The 20,635-nt window shown below is 40.6% G+C and overlaps 1 protein-coding gene across 13 annotated transcripts; it reads right to left on the reverse strand.

Moving 5' to 3' along the window:
• Positions 1-669: 669 nt before the first annotated feature.
• On the reverse strand, positions 670-19,983 carry exoc7 (exocyst complex component 7). 13 transcript variants are annotated; one of them, XM_044177747.1, is made up of 22 exons: positions 19,761-19,983; positions 19,523-19,588; positions 18,663-18,847; positions 18,470-18,575; positions 17,326-17,548; positions 15,191-15,358; positions 14,815-14,826; positions 12,205-12,297; positions 10,192-10,260; positions 9,771-9,916; positions 8,182-8,334; positions 7,958-8,056; positions 7,807-7,869; positions 7,525-7,591; positions 5,553-5,591; positions 4,733-4,798; positions 4,527-4,647; positions 3,446-3,541; positions 3,290-3,353; positions 2,832-2,873; positions 2,574-2,707; positions 670-966 (listed from the first exon to the last, which is right to left on the reverse strand). In XM_044177747.1, the coding sequence occupies exons 1-22, from the start codon at positions 19,818-19,820 to the stop codon at positions 864-866; spliced, it is 2,175 nt and encodes a 724-aa protein (XP_044033682.1). In that variant the 5' UTR covers positions 19,821-19,983; the 3' UTR covers positions 670-863. The 13 variants fall into 13 exon arrangements, with proteins under 13 accessions (XP_044033682.1, XP_044033683.1, XP_044033688.1 ...); XM_044177748.1 differs by lacking the exon at positions 14,815-14,826 and having other exon boundaries at positions 19,761-19,982; XM_044177753.1 differs by lacking the exon at positions 12,205-12,297 and having other exon boundaries at positions 19,761-19,982.
• Between the last annotated feature and the right edge of the window lie 652 nt (positions 19,984-20,635).

A 20,635-nucleotide genomic window follows, 5' to 3' on the forward strand; every position in this document is an offset into this window, starting at 1 on the left:
ATGTGTTCATCACTTTAATGTTGCAGCTGGTAAATGTGGGGCTAATTTTAATTACTTTATTATAGACAAAACTACCCAGCAGGATATAATGTCATAATTTATTAATTAATATTTTGTAATCTAAACCTACAAAGTAACTAGTAATTAAAGTTATTAAATAAATGCAGTGGAGTAGAAGTATAAAGTGGAAATACTCAAAGTACAGTATTTGAGTAAATGTACTTAGTTACATTCCATCCTTTTCACAAACAGTAGTCATGTGAGCCATTGTAAATATCAATATATTGATTATAGCAGCTTTAACACTGACTGAACATGCTCATGGAAATACACCACCAAGATCTGCCAGTGTAACATCAGACTGTCGTTATGTAAATGAAAACCAAGCACAATCTGGACCATCGCGCTCAGTATCAGCCTCTACTACTGATCAACAAATATACACTTCCTCTTTTGAGCATTTGAGCTTATTAAGTGTTTGCCACAAACACAAAAGGTCACATGACCTTTCAGGTGTTGCTCCTGTAGAAAACCCTTCAATGCAATCATTAGGATGCAGTTTAATAACAAAAAACACGCAGCATTCAGCTCTGTCTGTTAGTTTTCATGTCTGTTTTGTAGACCGCACAGAGCAGATAATTAGACTGGTGAACAAATTACAAACAGGACTAATTCAGAGTTCCCTTTATTTGTTTGAAATGCTAAGCTGGAACGGCTAAATTACATAAATACATCATGTTCATATCTTTGTACAAAACATTCATCAGACACAGGGAGGGTGACAGCAGTGTGAGGAAAGGCTGAGTGTGTCTGCTGTTAAAGGAGCTCGTGTTGTGTTCAGGGTGAGTCGATCAAAGTGCAGCTCAGGCGGACGTGTCGAACAGCTTCTCAATCATCTCCTCCACTTCCTCCGGTCGATACTTGTTATACTTCTCAGGGTTCTTGGTGAAAGAGATGTTGGCACATCTGGATGAAAGAGAAAACTGGTCGGTGTGAAGGGAATCAGACCATGAAGGGCTCTGACTGGCTGGCAGGTGTAGCGTTGCATAACAGTAATTTAAACATCTATCAAATTTGAAACTGCGGGAATGCTACCGACACAAAATGTTCCAACTGTGGGAATTTTAGGGGGCAAATTTAAAAAGTACATTAAGAAGCAAAAAGCCATAGTTGTGGTCAACACTTGTGGTCATCATCGTTGTAACGCTGAGTCAGACATATTGGGAGTTCCTGACTTTTCCTACTTAGTGAAAAACAACTACAGAAGTGTCAACAACCAGAGCCGCCATCACTGGCAGTTACATCTAGATAAAATATTAACACCGAGGGCGCTTTCGACCTGTAGTTTGTTTCACTTGACCAACGTACAAAGAGCTGTAAACATGTCCGACTGACAGCTAACTCACTGATTGGACAGTTTTGGCGACTGTCATTCTGCACGCGGGGAGGCCAAATTCTGACGGCAGGTCATGCAGTACTTTAATGCTTCTAATGTGTATATTTACGCTCTCTGGTGTCAAAGAAATAACTGATTATGAGCATTATTAAACTGTAAATCGACCGCATATTATGAATAATGACCAAAGGTAGAAAAAGAGGCGGGGAGATTACTGTTTGATCACTAAGTCCATTAAAAAGTGTGTCAAAGTAAATCCCTGCACGCATGCGAGTGATGAAATGAGCTTCTGCCAAATACTAGGTAATGTTGGCTGTGGTAGGTTCTTATATTAATAATTTAAGAATAGTCAGGGATTAAGATTATATATGATTCCCTATTTCTCCTGTCAGGTACCTCTGACTCAGTGTTTACAATGCTAAAGCGCTCGAGGTAGATTTCAGAAGTCGCAGAAAAAAAACATTGAGTGGCCGGTAGAAATGTTCAGTGACAGATAAAAAACTTTATTTGATACCCTGGCTACCAAATGATTTGCATAAACATATCAGGAATCGATCTATATAAACAATGTATAAGTTCACAAACAGCAGATTTATTAGTAGTTCAGCTTTTGAAATCATGCTTAAATCACATATTTACTATCAAAAGACACTGGTTGGTCCGTTTGCTTTCACACCAGAACTAACGAAACCTGACTACTAACCGGACAAACGCGTTAGGTGTGAAATCACCTGAATACTATTGGTTCGACTAATTTAGAAGGAGCTATATTATGTTTTCTATCTGGTATCGGCCGTTAACGAACTGCTACAGATATGTGACAAGATAAAAATTCCTCGTTTCCATTCATCAGTAACTCTTGCGCAATAGGCTGCGTGGGGACAGCAGCTTCAGTCTTCCATCTGTGTCCACACAATCACTGTAGTTACGGGCGTAAAACAGAAGAAAATATGCTTCACCACGTATAGCGTGAGTGAATCGTGAGCTGTGGCCTGTGTTTAACAGCTGGATTCATTAAAATAAAATATTATCTGTGTACACTGAATGTACTAGACAGATTATTATTTCAAAGGTAATTACATCTACCAGGGATATTTTTGACAGTTGAATTAGTTGTAACTTAACTCCTGCCATAAGTAAAACCCTCTGGATATGTGTTTGCATCAGCGGCACTCACCTCTGCAGGAAGGCCTTGTAAGCATCCGACACCACTTTCTTCTGAGACCGACGGATGAAGTCTCGCTGCTCTTTGTCTGGGATGGCCCAACCCTTCTGGATCTTACACAGCTCCTCCAACCCGTCATTAAAACCCTGAGAGGCAGCGAGAGGAAACGAGGTCAGATCTGACAGTTTGTTCTTTCAGTGTGGATTCTTCTAGGATTTGGTATGTTGAAAGATATTTGATCATGTGGTGCCAAAGTGACTCTGACCTCACCTTGAATTTGTCTTTAATCACTTGTCGCTCTTTATCTTTCAGCTGCAAAACATATTCAACACATGACATGAAATATCCAGGCCTCAGTATTAAACTAAAACACTTTCTATGGATTTTATACAATATGTATAACTTTGAAATATATTGCTGGGTCCTCGGATGGTCAGGTCCATGTTTTCAGTTTCCCAAAGGTGAAAGAATATGTCAAAATTCAGATTCATCTTTTTTTTTTTTTCTCAATTTAGCAGAAATTGACCAGGTCAGTGTGAACATTTGAGTGCTGTTTTGGGGTTGACCTGCAGGAGACACACCGTCCTCACCGGGCCTCTGCTAAACTGGCACACTCAAATTTTTTTCAGGGTCAAAAATCATACAGGCATGTTAAAGTTGACACTTCTGCACCAAAGCTGATGAACCGTTTGCTTTTCTTCAAGAGTGAAAGATAATAAAATATTGACCTTGGTGCCAGGTTGGAAGACGGGCATGTTCCTGTCTGCCAGGTGCTCTGTGACTTTCACCCAGCTACGACAGAATGAAAGACATCAGGTCAAAGTGAGTGGTGAACAGAACGGATGTGAAAGACTTTTGTTTGAGTTCATATTTAACGTGTTTACCTGCTCTTGTACATCTGGATCTGCTGCTCTATGAGCTCTCTGTATGAACTCTCAGCTTTCTTCTGAGTCACCGTCACCAGCTGGATCAGCTCAGACCTGAAGACATTCACCGGTGAGACTCAACAATACATTTAAACGTTTCACTCACTTAAAAGACTATACTGTGGTTTCGTGCAGTTTCAGCCCATATAGAATATATCACGTCCACTTACTGCACCACTAACCAGTTTTGCAAACCATGCTGCTGCTTTTTAGACATTTGGATGTATTTTCTTTGACCTTCCGTGCAGCCATTGGTTTCTTTAGAGTATAAAATACAATAATGCAACTCTTGAAACTGGCTTGTGTTGTTTCATTTATTCCGGTCAGCACATAATCTGAATCGTCAAGCAACACTAATGTAACTTTGACAAACATTGATGTTCGAAGTCTGCCAATAGATTTTCATTATATATGAATGGAAACCAATGGGTGCCTGGAAACAGCAAAACTCTGAAAGATGTGGCACGATGGTCCAGTCTTTACAATTAGTCATTATTTTTTATTAATGGGATGTCCAAAGATTGTAATTTCTGCTTGCCTTTCATTAAACTTCCATCATTAACGCACACTGGGTATTTTAATAACACCTATGTTCACCACCCCTCATTCATCCTTTTCTCTCTCACATTTTGGTTTGTTTGTGCTCTAACACGAATAAATAATTGTTGCTTGTGCATCTTGGTTTATAAATGTACAAAGCAAATATTTAGTTACATTCTTGTGGATCCTAAAGATGTCAGATCAAACTATGAACCAATTATCAAAATGGCTGCAGATTTATTTTCTGTTGATCGTTATTTAACTTAAATTATTGGCAAAATATAAACAATTTGTAGTTCAGTAGCTAAAACGTGCAAAACGGTCCTTAAAAGACGAATCTGAAGCATTCAAGTTACTGTAAAATTAATTAGCACATTCAAAACTCCGTTTTGTCTCAATTTTGTATTTGTTTTCTTTATAATGGAACTATTAAATCATCATAGTGGTTGCAAAAAAAACCTTGTGATAACAATTCATCTACGAAAAGAAGGATGCTCACTTCTCCAGCGACTTGAGGATGTAGTTGTAGTTGTTGTGCAGGAAAATGGCACTCAGAGCTGAATCCTCGTACACTTTGGATTTGCTGAGCAGGTTCAGCTGCAGGTTCCCCAACACCTTACCTGAGAGGAAAAACTCATCCATCAGTTTCCAAAACGAAACCTGGACATTTTACTATAAAGAGGCGTTGGTTTCTTCTATACTTACATATGTAAGTACTGAGGAGCCTTTTGTTGAACTCGGAGGTGTAGCTGCTCGCTGAGGAACTCGTCTCTGGAAGAAATACAGGCGGTGTTATTACGAACACTTCCTATTTTACTCAATAACCCACAATTATGATCTTTACTACTTAATATAATCTTATAACACTCAACACACACTCAAACTCCTCTCATGACAATAAGTATTCATTACAGTGGAAGCACTCAGGTTCCCATGGTAGCATCTCAAAGTACTTTCCTTCAGCTTCAGCACATCATCATCATCAGTGTCTCATTATGAAACAGATTCCTCTCTCCTTCTGAATTAATTAGCTGCAGAAAATATCCACAACTGAACTCATCAGCAGTGGTGGAAAGTAACTACGTACATTTACTGTACTTGTACTTTACACTTGTACTCCACTGCAATTCAGAGGGAAATACTGGGAGTACTTTTTACTGCACTACATTCATCTGACAGCTTTAGTTACTTTTCAGATCAAGACTTAATACGTCTATGATTATAAAATATACAAACAGTATATACAGTTGTTAAAATCAGCTCCACCTTGACAACATTCTGATGCTGCTTTTACTGTAATGAATCAGGAATAAAATATGTAATAATAATGTATAATAAATAAACACTTGGAATGGAGCCATTTTGCATAATGAGTACTTTAACTTTTGATTCTTTAAGTACAATTTGCTGCAAATACTTGTGTATTTTTACTTAAGTAAGATTATGAATGCAGGAGTTTAGCAAAAGATCGGAGAACTACTTCTACCACTGCTCATCAGGGGCCTACACACGGCCTTTTGCTTACCTCGGGGGTCTAAAGGTATATTGTAAGTGTCCCCCAGTACTAAAAGGGCCGAGGCAAGGCAAAAGAGGAGAGAAAGAGAAAGAGGCACAAGTTCACAAAGGTTAGAAAAGATCTGTTAGTGCAGAGTAAGCAAACAAGTCATCGGCCAGGCAGCGAGGGGTCGAGTGAAAAGAGACTGTTAATGAAAAGGAGGAAAAGCAAAGCTGCGATCAACAGGGGACAGGAGGGAGCCAGAGACCTTCAAATACTGATTTACAACCCCCAGAGGAGATGTGATAACATATCAAATGAATAAATATTTTCTAAAATATCACTGGGACCGACACACAGCCCCTGAATCTGAACAACATGCTGGACAAAAAGACGTCGCAGAGAGGCAGGGGGGGTGAAAACAGACAGAATGAGTGAGGGGAGGAACTAGGAAACTTATGACAGTGTTGGATTGGTGCTACTGAGACATACAGCTTGTGAATAAGGTCTAGACTGAGCAAAGGTCCATGTGATCATTTTTCTATATTCAAAGACCATCTGTCCACCTCGTACATCAGCATCAGTAATCTTCTAATCTGTGTTTGGACAGCGACACGTTTTCTTGTTTTTGCACTTTGGATTTGAAATGACAACATGAGTATGAGCTTAAAGCTGTATTAAATGATTTTTTGGCAAACAAAACATGGACATATTGTTTTATCTGTCATCTTATTGACCTTATGTGTTTTAGCAACAAGGAAGAGCTACAACTCCATTATTTAGTCTTGAAGTGGGAATGTGACCTTCTGCCTACATTTGATCAAATATCCAACCAGTTTTATAATCTAACATACAGCACGAAGGACTGACAGAGCTGGAAGAACATAACTTTTTACATGGCGGCACTAATTAGATCAGTGCTCTGGTATCAGCCTGTCATGTTTACTGTTACAACAGTCATGGTGACTGATCAGAATGTGTGTTGGGTTTTATTATGTGTTTCTAACAGTATGATATTATAAAAGAAGTTGTCTGAGTGTGACCGTTCAAAACATGTCAGGCGGGCCGCATAAGGTCAGTGAAGTTGATATGGCATTTGGAGTCGTGTTTGTGTCCACCTGATGAATATAAGTCCAATATTCACTCTCCTTTAAACTCTGTTTTTGGTCTCCACCTGCTCCTGAGAAAAACATGTGACTCTTTAGCTACTAGATGCTCCACTATGTTCACCAGCTAGTATACAGCGGGTTTATCAGAGCTTTTTCACTGGAAACAACGCTGATGAGAGCGCTGAAGCAAAAAATGGCTGTTTTCAGTCTGTCAAATATGAACATTTCCTGCTTTTCTCTTTTTTTAGATTAGTATAAACTAACATTTTTGGGTTTTTGACCGTTGCTCAGGCAAAACAAGACATTTGAACACATAGTGTGGACTGAGAAACTGGGATGTATATTTTTCACTTTTTTTTTTGACACTTTTTAGACTAAAAGAATTGATTAACTGATAATGAAAATAATCAGTAGTTGCAAATCTACTTCCTATGAATTTAAAAGTATCCATTCGAATATTAGTTCCATTATAGGAAAATATGAGACCTGTGAAATAAAGTGTTACTAATGTTCCTCTGGTTGGAGCTAAAAACCTTCTTGGTTGCTTTGGCTGTGTATAAAAAGGGCTTACGAGTCCTACACTGTTCACCCAATGTGGTTGAGAACACACACCAAATTAAAGCTGACAGTCTTTAAGCCCATAGTTTCATTTCCAACCTAATGTGTTGGAGAACAGAGCCAAAAAATGAAAAGCATATCACTGTCCAAATACTCTGAAAGAATGTGCAGGTTAACAGGAGACCTACACTAACGTAACTTAGTTTAGATCACACACATCTGACAAGGACCACTGCTGATATTAGCACTAAAGCAAACAGCATCTTAGCAGCCTAGCAGGGCAGCAGGAGGTCTACGATAGCGAGCGCTAACTGCTCGTGTTGGTGCGGCTGTACCTTGGGAGGCCAGCATGGCTCCGGCTGTCTCGTGGAAGTCCAGCAGCTGCTGCAGGAACAGGATGGCCTGCAGGAGAGAGGTCAAGGTAAGCATCACCTCAGCTTATCCATTAAACAGACAAGCGCCGCTCGGCGCTGTTAGCCATTCCCATGGAGACCACCTGGATCCCCAGAGACGGACAAACAGCATAGTCCTCGTGGAAAGGTGTTGAGTTTGAAGTGCAGAGTGAGCAAATAAATCCAGCGCTGTTACAACAGAGAAGTAAGTGCGCGTTAGCTTACATTGCTGGTCAGTTCGTGGACCGTTCCATCCTTGGGCATGTTGTACTCTTTATCAGGATCATTCTGTGGTTAGACGAGAGAGACTTCAGCACAAAACTACTGACTGAATGATCAGTGATTGGTGACAGAGATTGCAGCGTGAGCGTCTTGCCTTGATGCTGTCTGCAAACTCCTCCAGAGCTTTGGCTCCTATAGTTTCCATAGAGGTGATGAGCGTAGGCAGCTTGTTCTTGGTGCTTGCTGCTGTTCCCTGTAGACAAAGTTAAATAAATGTAACTCAGAAAGTTCAAATGAAAGATTATGTTTATGCAGCATTTTCTCTCACTGCTACAGAAGGTAATGCTGTGCAAACAGTGAGACTAAACTGATTAAGACCTGCAGTGTTGAGTCAAACTCAGACTTGTTCATTTTCAGGTGTCTGAGGATGGGGAAGATGGTGAGGACGGCTGAGTAGTCATGGCGCATTATGGCTCTGCGAGCTGCAGACACGATGTTGTCTCCCTCCAGCATCAGGTTGTCCAGCGCCTCCTGTGGACAGACGATGTAACAGGAAGCCGATTAAACACAATGAAACAGAAGTGGAAACACAACAGTGCAGAGGCGACTTAGGAAGGAATATTTTGGTAACTTCCTCTTTCTTCTGTTTCATGAAACAAGCTTAGATAGATGACAGTTATACATAAATATTATGAATTACACACTCACATTCACACCTAGGGGCAATTTAGAGTCTCATATTAACTTGACCTGCATGTCTTTCGACTGTGGAAGGAAACTGGAAACATGCAAACTCAACACAGAAAACATTCAACCCCAGGGCCTTCCTGTACGAGGCCAAAGTGGTAAACACCCCATCACCACGATGCTTTTAACTTTAATCAGTCCCAACAAAAGGGCTTCTTGCCACAATTTAAAAGAAGTTGGCTCACAAACCGATTGTTTTACCTCGCTGTCAAGATATCAATCGCTCTGGTCCTTACAAGCAAAATGGTTACCTGGTTGAAACCCGTTTTAACGTGTTATGGTGATCCAAGCAACGTTTGGGAAGAGGCAGTAAAGAGTTCACTAAATAGCTGCTGTTTCATTCGTAGCTTATGATGCTTTAGTAAACTATTCACATTCTTGGTGTTGACCCTTGAGCACATTTTGATTTGGGTAAAACCTGAATAAAAGTTACTTGGAGTACTGATTGTTTATGATGCTCTAGTTGCTGCCAGTTATACCATAAACCTCACAGATTCCACTGATTAGATGGACTAATGTTCTGTAATGAACAGTAGGAATCATATTCAAGCCTTCTAATTCTAATAAAATGCATTTTATAACTTTTTTTTCTACATATATATATATATAATCCATCATATATATATAATGCATATATATATATATATGTATATATATATATATATTATATAAAATAGAATCCATCAACTATATTTGACTTTGAGAGGTGCATAAATTCAAGTAGGATGCATTTTTTCATTTTCAACTAGCTCTGGTTATTCTGAAAAGTGTCCAGTATAAATTTATTTATTTATATATAAGAAATAAAAATTATATATTTTATTTTTGCAGATTTATTGCTCACAGTTGTGGTATTTCCCAATTATTGGCAAATAATTATGCCAAGTATTGCGATTAACTATTAGAAAAATATTTAGACAGCATTAAAATAAGGTAATCCTTCTACGTTTTTGATACATTTGGACAAAAAGGCAGTAAAATCAAGTCAAAATCATTACATTTCACAAAACCCTGGAGGCTGATTTCTAAATGAAAATCCTTTTAAATACTTATAAGCAGATCAATGAGTGTTAAATATTTTTCACACTGATTTGACAAATCCTGACAAAACTCATTTCAATAAGTAACACTTTGGTGTAACGATCAGGAAGAGGTCCAAGCCTCACATGACAGTGACGATCTGCCTACACCTCAAATTCAAATGTATTTCTCTCTCTGACCTGAATGAGGGAGTCAAAGGTCTTCTTCTGGTGGTGCTCGGGGATGATTTCTGCCAGAAGGGCGTACTCGCTCTGGGCCAGCTTGACGAAGGCACTGATACAGTGGATGTAGGAGTCAATCTCGATGTCCAGAACGTCATCCTTTCCTGAGAGGTACACGAGGAAAGATCCAGTCAGCCAGTAAACAAAAAGGTTTTCATATAAGACATGGTCTCTGGTGCTGTGGCTGGCAGCTAAAAAGCAGTTACTGAGTATGTGTATATATATTCAGATGAAGGTGTTTAGCTGCAGGCTGTGACTGTTCTTGTTTGGTAAAAGAAAATGAGACGTGTTAAAGCGGCAGTAGCTGAGACTTTTATGTCTTAGCGGCCTGTTTTGTTGATAATGTTCCTTCTCATTCCCACATGTTCCCGTCACTTACCTGCGGCAGCCCCGTGCTTCTCGGTCAGGGCGTCAGAGAGGTGTTTGACCCGCAAGTCATGATCGTAACCTGGTGGGTGGGGTGGGGTGGGGTGGGGCAGCAGGGACACAGGCCTAGTCAAACCACTGGGGTCATGACTAGGCCACAGGGCAGGGGGGGCAAACCTGAACCTGGAACATCTGTACCGACCACCACTAAGCACCCAGCAGGGGGGAGGAAGCAGGGGACACCCACTGAAGTGGGGGGGGCTGAAAGTGCCCAGAGAGGTTTGGTGTGTGTGTGACTCATATCTAAAGTTAGTCAGTGTGTGTTTCAACTACATGAGAGCAACCAGCTTTAAGAAAAACGTCACAACAGCTTTTGATTCATTGCAGCTCTTAAAGGTTAATTCCATCCTTTCACACTTTGACACTATTAAATATTTTAGGTTTTGGTGTACCGACTTTCCTGCAACCTGCCTGGTCAACTTCTTCTTTCCTACGTTTCCCAGAATGCCTTTCACCAAACCCCCACTGGATATTCCTAAACTTGTTCAATTTAAAAGGCGCCCTGTGGAGTTTTCTTGTAAACAAAGTTTACATTCAGTGTTTCTCTCATTGTGTGAATCCTTGAGGTCCAACAAACGTGTTGAATCCATTTCCTTCTAGAAAACATTTTCACAGCTGTTTTTTTTTTTTTGTGTGTGATCATTTTGAAACCTGCAGTGTTTACATCCAGTTTGCTGGCATCTCTGCAGGCACACTGCTATGTTTCTTGGCACATTACTGCCACCAACTGTCACTCAGTTGAATAGCTAGCGGGTAGCAGCACAAGCACAAGATACAAAAGTCACACCTGCCTTTAATTTTGGGTTGTACATGACTTGAGCAGTTAGATTGATACAATCGATTAGTGGATTACTTAATCGGCAGAAAATCTATCAACAGTTTAGACAATTAATACTTTGTCATTTGTCAATAACAAATGTCAAACATTCTTTTATTAAATGTGAGGATTTGCTGCTTTTCTCTTTTATTTATAAAGTGAATATCTTTGGGTTTTGAGCTGTTGGTTGAACACATCACCTCGAACCTGTGATCATAACAAATGTTTGAAATTTTATGGACTAAAGGAATAATCAAACCGTGAGATTAGCCGCTAATGAAAATTGTATGGTAAATATTAAAATGAGTACTTCTAGAGTAAACGTCTTATTCTACTCCAGTTTCAACATGCAGAGCAATAACTTTAGCACTAGCTGTTGCTAGCAGTTGAGAAAATGCTCATTATCGTCTGCTGCTTAAGCAAAACACAACACATCTTCTGGGTACGTTAGATTATGTGTCTTTTGAGACTTCAGTCAGTGGAAACGTCAGAATATCTGCCTCTTCTGTGATTTTTGGGGTGTTATGTCTATCTGTGTACTGTGTATTTAAGTTATTAATAAACTCCATGTTCTTCTGTTGTATTTTTAACAGCTGCTGAGAATTTTCCCTTGAAGCGACAATAAATTAAAGTGAAGTGATGGATTTTTTTTACCCTGCTGGCTCTAAAAAATTGACTCCAGAAACTGATGTCCACCATTAAAGATCACAGAAATATTTTCTCCAATGCAGTTCAGTGTAATTTTTGCTGGAAATATGTTGCTGTGACGTCTACATTACATTTGGCTAGTGGATTATGGAAAAGAAAACCAAACGACAAAGTATATCCATAAATGATAGAAAGGTACTGTGCTAATATACTTTTTAAACAGTGATAAGTGTTTTAGGATGAAGGTGTTTGCTGTTTGGCCTCATGCAAGGCTAGAAGACAAATCCAGCTGTGTTTAGCTGCCTTATTGCAGGATTTATTAGATATCATTTATACTTGATTTCACATCTGCATGATCTGAAAGCTGTTGTGACTGTAGTGAGGAGACTTATGTGTGCCTGTTGCTCTGAATGAGAAACAACAGTCAAGCACAACATAACACTGGTACACTGTCAGCGAGGAGGGAGAGAAGACACCAAAGAGAAGACCGAGGTGCGTTACCTTCCAAAGGAGTGAGGTTAGAGCCCCCCTTTTTCCCATCCAGCCCATGCTGTGAGTACTGTTTCAGAAGGTTCTGAGCCTTGCGAATGGTCCCTGGTCCCATAAACACAGAGACAGAGTCCAGAGGAGGGGGGGCAGCGAGGTCCAGACAGCCAAGAAACAGAAGAAGGAAGAAGAAGAAGGGAGAGCTAGGAAGTGAGTGACGAAACGCAGACACCACCACCGAGACAGGCAGCAGAGGTTTCAATGTGGCGTGGGGGGGTGGGTGGGGGGGAGACCACAGCCTAGCACCACAGCTACACAATAGGATGACCAGGTGAGAGACAGAGCAACTACAGCTACGTCATGAAAACACACCAGGGCACATGTGCTGGAACACATAGCACCCAGGGTCATGTAAGAGCAGAATAAACAGGTTAGGTCAGTTGTAAACACAAAACAGCCATCACAATTAATACAAACAGTCATATCCGGCATTAATATTACTAATATTACCATAACATTTTGTTACATGGTTTAGAAGGGCAAAATCTACAGTACATTTATATTCTCAGGATTAAAACACAATATCTTAGTTTGGTTAGTGAGTTAGTAAGCATGTAGCACACTTAAAGCTGCATTCATTGATTTTTATTTATTTTTGCAACTTGGGAGCAGAAGAACTCCGCGACAAGCTGAAAAACTGTGGCTTATTATCGCTGTTGTAATGGCTAGCGTTTTAGCAAACAGTTGCCTATTTACACATGCAGCAAACACAGAGCAACAGAGTTTTTGTGTCCATCAAATGATCCAATATTTACTCTCATTTTAGCTCTGGTTTGGTCTCTACCAGCCCCATTTGTGACTTCAGCTCCCCTTAACAGAGACGAGCCCACGCCTTTCCTACACAAACCTTAGAGGAAAAACCTAAACGTTATTTTTAGTTACCCAGCAGTAAACGCTCCACTTTCTTCACCTGCTGGTTTCTAACTGTGTCTGTCTGCTGTTGGGTGCTGAGCAGGTAGCGTTCAGTGGGTTTATCAGAGCGTTTTCACTAAAAACAGCTGCCTGCTGCTGAGACCGAACCAGACAGGAGGCTAAAAAGCTCTGTAGTTCTTGGGGTCATCACTGCGAACAACCTCTTTTACATTACACATGTCATTTGATCCATTGTTAATACAAAAAAATATATTGCTTAGTGGAGCTTTACTGCAGATTAGAGCAGGTGCATCTGTCCTCACTCTTCACTGCCCCAAAACCTTTCTTAACAATTTTATTTAACTCTTTGAATAACATCATAACTGTTCTTGCGAAAATGTTGTTGTGACACTTCAGCACAAGCAATAACGAGAATAAAAAGACCAAGCTGTGAGTGCATGTTGATGAAGTTACTTCAAATTCAAGCAGCGCCATCGACGAAAGAATAAAAACAATTTTAAAAAGCCTGTTTCATAATTTAAACAGTGCAATCAGATTTGTGCCCGAGGACCCAGAACATCAGCTGTTTAACGGCTACAACACTATACACAGTTCTGTGACACACCCGTCATAGCACACACATCCACTCGGCACAACTTATTCACACACTGAAAACTCTGCAGCCTCTAGTTTCATGTTGGTAAACTGCTGTCGACGCAGAGGCGGTACGTCTGCATTGCAGTCCACTCATAACAGCAAAGACACAATGAACCAGCAGGCTACAAATTTTATTTCTGAAAGTGTTTTGGTCAAATCTTTTTGACATCTTGGATGGATAATACAACCAAAATACAGCTGCAGTCAACTATTAAGGCTACAGGTTACTAAAGTTCAGTAATATCACATTTTTCATGCAGTCCTGCTGAAAAATATAATCCATCTCCTGCTTTCATGACAGAAATTTACACACACACATTCTATAAAGAAAATCCCATCATTTGTTGTTATTTTGTATGTACTGTATTTTTGGAATTGGATGAATAAGCAAACTAATTACGAAACAAAATACTAATCCAACAAGAGCAATCAATGAGGATAATACGGATATAAGATTCAGTATTAGAAATGTTGTACTTCCAGCGCTCCAGCTCAATAAAATGAACAGTGAACCATCCTACGGGTTTGCTCATCATCAACACATTACAAAGTGTTTTCTAAGCTGACAAAACCATCTCAGCACAAGGACCATTTATCAGCTCTTCTGGAGCTTTCTATTACAATCTTCCTCAGCAGACGGGAGTCTGATCAGTAAATCTGACTTGTTTGTCTGAAAGCTGATGGATCTCAGTTGTGAAGTGAAACTTTACAGATCTCCAAGTTCAGAAGTTAAACCGAGATGCCGCTCGTGATATAAGTAGCTGATTCGGCTGGCACAGAGAGGAACCACACGGCTCATTACAGTGAATTAATTCCACCTTTTCAGTCTTACTCAAACCATCGCTGCAGTTTCCAGCAGTACATACCACAGTGAGACTAGAGGCTTACATCTATACTGAAAGCAACCGACTAAATCTCTCCACAGAACAAATAAACAAAATAACGGTCCTTATTCTCACTGCTTCAACAAACTCATGCTGTCACTTATTTGCTGTGAAATGTGGCGTCCGACGGACAGAAGCAAGCACGAGGCGCACACTAAAGCTTTCTGTTTACCTGGGATGTAGACTGTCATCACAGCACAGGGATTATAAAAGAGGAAAGGATGAAGGATTAGTTAGAGCCGACTGTAAATCACAGGGGGGTAGTAGTGCTCTACAGTTCGGTGAGTAGGATCATTAGAGAGATCGTGGAGGATACTTGAAACAGAATAATGTGGCTGGATGGAAATCTAATCAAACAGACTCAGTGTAGTGAAGATGTGGGTTTCTGTGTGCTGAAAGGTGCTGCTATGATTTAATAATCAACATTATGCAGAATCATGCTTCTTTGTTAGACAAATCTAAATAGAGGGCCTGTATATTGGAGTGCGATTACAGACTGAAGGGGAGTGATGATGGATTATGTTTGAGAAGGCGCGTCTGTTGCTGACCTGGTCTCTTGGGAGCCTTTTTGGTGGGCGTGTCCTTGCGTTTGGTTTGGACAGCGGGCGAGTAGAGGATCCCAGAGGAGGCGCTGTTCTTGCGGAAGTGATCCTTCAGGCCTTTGATGGAGCGATCCAGCTGGTTAGACCTGATCTGGAAGTAGACATTCATGAAATCTGCAGGGGAGAGAGGAGAGTTACAACAGCCCTGGTGAAAAGATAAGGCTGGTGTTTTTCTGTTTCTTAATACTTTATAACTTCTTTCCCCTGTCCGTGGCTTTCAGCCCAAAGCCCAAGATCTTTAAAAACACCTCATAAATATAAAGTGTGTTTAAAAAAAGGCTCAGCTGCTCGCTGTAGTTTTTAATCAAACAAACAGGAGGAAATCGTGCATTTGTTGGGGACTATTTTCAGCGGCGGATGAATCCACATGTGGTGCTGTAGTGAGTGTTTGGGGCAGCAGGACAGTGTGTGTAGGACTGAGTCAAAATAAACTACAGTGTGTGTGTTCATGGTGATGAAGGAACATGTCAGCCAGTGCAACAGTGCGGCTCACTGATGTGTTTTTAATAGTTTTTGGACGACAGTGGAGCTCTGCGGCTCAGAGGAGGAAGATGTATCAGGCTTTGGATACACACACAACACTTGTTCGTAGGATACATTCACTGTTAGTTTGGGGATTTTAAGGGGATTTGTTGACAATAAGACAATATAAAATAATGCCGACTGACTGGAGTGGAAATCAGCAGCTACTGAGGCCACAATAAAAGTGCAGCAAAAATGTTTCCAACAGTTTCCAGATGAAAAGGAAGTAACTGAAGTTATTAACATTAAAGGCCTTTAAACTTTCTATTTTTTAAATCTCTATTTCTATCTTTGAAATATTAATGCAAAAAATATCAGTACTTCGTGTGAGCATATTAATTCAAAGCTGATGAGAAAAGGAATAAAATATTTCAACCATATTATTTGTATTTATACTGATTACATTGCCATCGTGCCAAAGGTTTATAAATACAGTCTGCCTCCCTGCTGATCATTACTGTCTGACTGACAGATGTGCAGAAGTTATTTTTGCTATAGAACAAACGACACACTCGAGAAAATAAAACTGATCTTCACCTCTTGTCCAATGAGAGATACAGATATTCATATGATGAATCCCAGTGACTTTGATGATCCTGACTTTCCACTTGACACCTCGAAAACTACTAAGTGGACTGGATTCTAGTGAGTCTCAGTTGAACTTTGCGATAACTTTGTAGTGTTTGTGTCTAAGCTAAGCCTTAATAAAGCTCAGACTGAAGAAGTACAGCTTCAACCTTTTTGGCTTGTGACCCTTAAAAGTGAAGTTGTGACCCTTCGTCACAGGCAGTAACTAACTCCAACAAAGTTATGTTTGATGTTCCCGTCTCAGATTCTTTCATTTTAGAGGTCTGAAGAGGTAAAACGATCTAGTACTTCATGAGAAAACCAAAGATTAGTGAAAAATTTGAAAAATGAAAACAATTTTGCAGCAATGTTTCTTTTAAAATCTTTTGAATCATCGTGCGGCCCCTTGAGAAGTCCCGACCCGCAGGTTGGGAACCACCGGCTCAAACCGACTTACTCTTAGATCATTACCACGAGCAGAGCCAAAAGTATAAAGTTATCTCTCCATTTGTAATCCATCCTCTTGGGGTCACTGGCATGGCTACAGACTTTTACATTCTCTCCACACCACGTGTGGCGTGGTGTTGGCCTTCTCGCCACTCACTCTGTCCGGCTGATGATGACACACCCTGGACCTGGTCTGAAGTAACCATGTGGAAGCCTCTAAGATGGATGCTGTATCGATAGTGCTGGAAGTTTATAGTAACATTAATGTCAAGCTAGACTGATTGTTTTGTTTTTGTTTTTTATAATGCATCATATCTCCACAGTGTAATTATAAAACAGATATTTTCTGTTTATTTTTTAAAAAAAAAACCCACACTGATTCGACCGCCTGAACAATCTAAATCTGTCTGTGTGAGACCTGGAATACAGGAATAAGGAAGGGCAGCTAAAGGAGGAGCAGTAAAGAGAGCACGGCTGGTGTGGACAGGACGTCAGAAATAAAAGCACCACACAAGCTACAACTGCCTAACAAAATAAAGCCGTACCCTGGTTACGTCCGTACTCCACCAGCCAGCCGGCGATGCAGATGATGTCTTGGAGCACGGCTTCGGGCAGGTGTTCCAGCACCACATCCTCCTGGACCTCCAGCTCGTCGTCGACACTGATGGCGTCCAGGATGAGGATGGGGGGGACGGGTTTACTGTAGCGGGTCAGGAGGCTGCGGAACTCAGCCTCCAGCAGCTCTTTACCCTTCTCAAAGCGCGCTTTCTGCAGAAAAGCAACAACATTTTGTCTATTTTCTGGGAATTTGCCTTTTGTTTTCTTACGCATAAAAACGTTTACACCTACACATCCTTTACATATAAAGCCAGCTGGTTATTCTTGAATCGTCTCAGAGGTCAGTTTGACCAAACGCTCAGACAATAAACTGCGTGTTTCGATGGAGAACTGTGCGAATGATTTGATCTCTTTTCATTTACACTATTTTTTGCATCCAGCACCTTCTTGACTCGTAGTGTGCAGTGGCTCTGGAAATCCTTATTATTCTTTTAACAACTAATACAGGACAAGATTAACTATAATAATAATAATCTTAACAATGCTCCCACGGATTAAAGTGTGTAACTGTGTGGATGTGATGCAAGGCGGTGTTTAAAAATAATGTAATCATTTTGTAGCAAACCTTAAAGGAATAGCTTAACATTGAGAATAATACTTACTGTCTTTCTTGCCGAGAGTTCGACGAGAAGATCGACACCACTCTCATGTCTGTCCATTAAATATGAATGATGGAGCCAGCAGCCAGTTAGCTTAGCTTAGCTTAAAGACTGGAAACAGGGGGAAACAGCTAGCCTGGCTCTGTCCAGGTAACAAAATCCACCTACCAGCACCTCTAACGCTCACTAAGTTACACGTTCTATCTTGTTTGTTTAATCTGTACGAAAACCAAAGTGTAAAAACAAGTTTTATAGGGCGTTATGTGCCAGGCTATTTCCTGGCCGGTCATAGTGACTGTCTGGACTGCTCCCAGATGCTGGCTGCAGCTTCATACTTAGCGTACAGACTTGAGAGTGGTATCGATCTTATCATCTAACTCTCAGCAAGAAGACAAATAAGTGCATTTCCCAAAATGTCGAGCTATTCTTTTAAGAGAGTACATAAATATAGAGATAAAGGTGAATACTGTACCACTGTGTTGAGCTCAGGGCTGTCAGGGTTGTTGTCCTGAAAGTATTCCACAGCTTTCTGAATCTTTGCAATACAAGCAAGATACTCATCCAGTCTGCCTGTCGGCCTGAAACAGAAAGACCCCAAATTGAGACACATCTGTCGTTTTCTTCATCTGATTAAAATCCATCAATCCATCAGGCCGAAGTCTCACCCCTCTCTGATGATCCTGTCGGTGTCTTTGGCCACGTGGTAGTAGCTGATGACGTGATCCATGCAGGACAGGGTCTTGTCCACGTTCTCCTGCAGACGCTGCAGATTCTCTGTCTGTTTGTGGACTGGGATGATGGAGTTCTCCAGCTGCATCAGGCGGCTCTCGAACGAAGACAGGATGGAGACCTTTTCAGGACGAGAATGATCAGCACAGGTCAAAAATGGACATTAATCTGCTGCAGTAACTCCTCCACTCGTCTGAGAAGGCTTTCGAAAGAAAAAATAATAAAGACACTCCCTAACATCTCATCATTAAGAAGAGGACACGCAGTTTTGCATAACGAGAATGCTAACACTCCCAGTATCCCATCTGTATGTTTGGGTGAGGTTTGGCAACCTGGGGGGTGTTTAAAAGTTAGGGATTAGCATGGAGACTGCAGCGGCTATTCAAAATCCAGTCTTATATTGTGAAAACAAAGGCCGATTTCAAGTCTTTTTTCTAAACAGACCACATCGCTCCAGCTCGAGCTTGAAAACCCCTATATGTAGACTTGTCACACCTGGACATGGAGACTCTAAAGACTGTTTAACACACAGTTAAAAATGTTCTACTTAGACTGTTAAAACCTCGACCTCTAGATTGACAAAGTGACTTCAGAGACTATTTAACCCAGTTTCAGATCAGTGAAACAAATATTCTGTTTGTGAAAACAGAAAAAGGGAGATTTTTTTTGACATCCAAAGCACATAACACCTGGCCTAGATCAATACCCACTGCTCTTCAGACTTGACTCAATGGTTCTTCATCCATGACTTAATGAAGGTGTTGTATCTGTGTGTGTGTGTGTGTGTTCATCATACCATGCCCTTGGTCAGCTGATCACTCTTCTCCAGGTTTTCTCTGATGAACGACAGCGTCTCGTGCTCCTGTAACATCGCACAGAAAAGCAATGACTCACTTCTTTCATGCTGTCAGTGGGAAGTGAAATGTTTAGTCGTCAATAAATAACAATTTCAACAGCAAGTTAGACGAGTTTGATGAATATTTTTACTAAAAGGCTGGTTTGTGATGCTTCCTTCCTGTCCAGCCATGTCTGACCTGCTTCAGTTTCTCCTCTATCTCCCGCTTCCTGGCGGACGCATCCTCGGTAGGAATCATCCTGGAGGTAATTCCCGTCAAAGGACGGTCACCAGTAAATTTAAACAGATTAACAGGCCGATTTAGATCATAAAAATGACGACAACGACGACCAAAAGCTGCTGTTGTGGATAGCTAATAGCAACGATGTCAAGCTAGGCAGGTTAGCGGTTACAAGAGTTTTCCGGTCGGAGTTTCAAAGTAAAACACCCTACTCTCGAATTTGGTGTTACGACTTCTGTTCGGTATAAGCAACCAAACTGAAAATAATGACCAGAAGTCGGAATTATTAACCCACCACTTGGTCTCTTTCTTCAAGAAGTTTCTCTATCAACGTATGTGATGCTAAAACGTCAAATGATTTCCGAACTTAATCTAAGTTACCGATCAATTTTGACCTCCATGCACATATATGCAGTAACCTCATACTTACCAGCAGTTTAAAGATCTTTACGTGTTTTGGGGTTTTTTTTTAAATATAAGTCATATGTGCTTCGGTGGGTCACGTTTGTATCCAAATTTACATCTAAATAGAACGCGTAATAAATCTATTTTCCTTTGTGCACATTTAATCGGCTTTATTTTGAAAGTAAAGTCTCCCATGTTCCGGTACGTGAACTTGACGAACCCGTGGCTTCTCTTCCGGGTCCGTCTGCTGATCTGGGAGTGTTTGGGACACATTCACGCCATGTTTGTTGTGGCTAATCAAACAATCTTGTTTTTATACTAAATTAGTTATTAAGTAATCTGCATGATCGTTAGTTTGTGTAAAACACTGCTGGGAGTCGCTGCTGTCTACTAAAGGACCAAAACATAAAACAGATACAGACCCAAAG

The sequence above is a fragment of the Siniperca chuatsi genome, linkage group LG20 (genome assembly GCF_020085105.1).
Source record: "Siniperca chuatsi isolate FFG_IHB_CAS linkage group LG20, ASM2008510v1, whole genome shotgun sequence".
Taxonomy (NCBI): Eukaryota; Metazoa; Chordata; class Actinopteri; order Centrarchiformes; family Sinipercidae; genus Siniperca; species Siniperca chuatsi.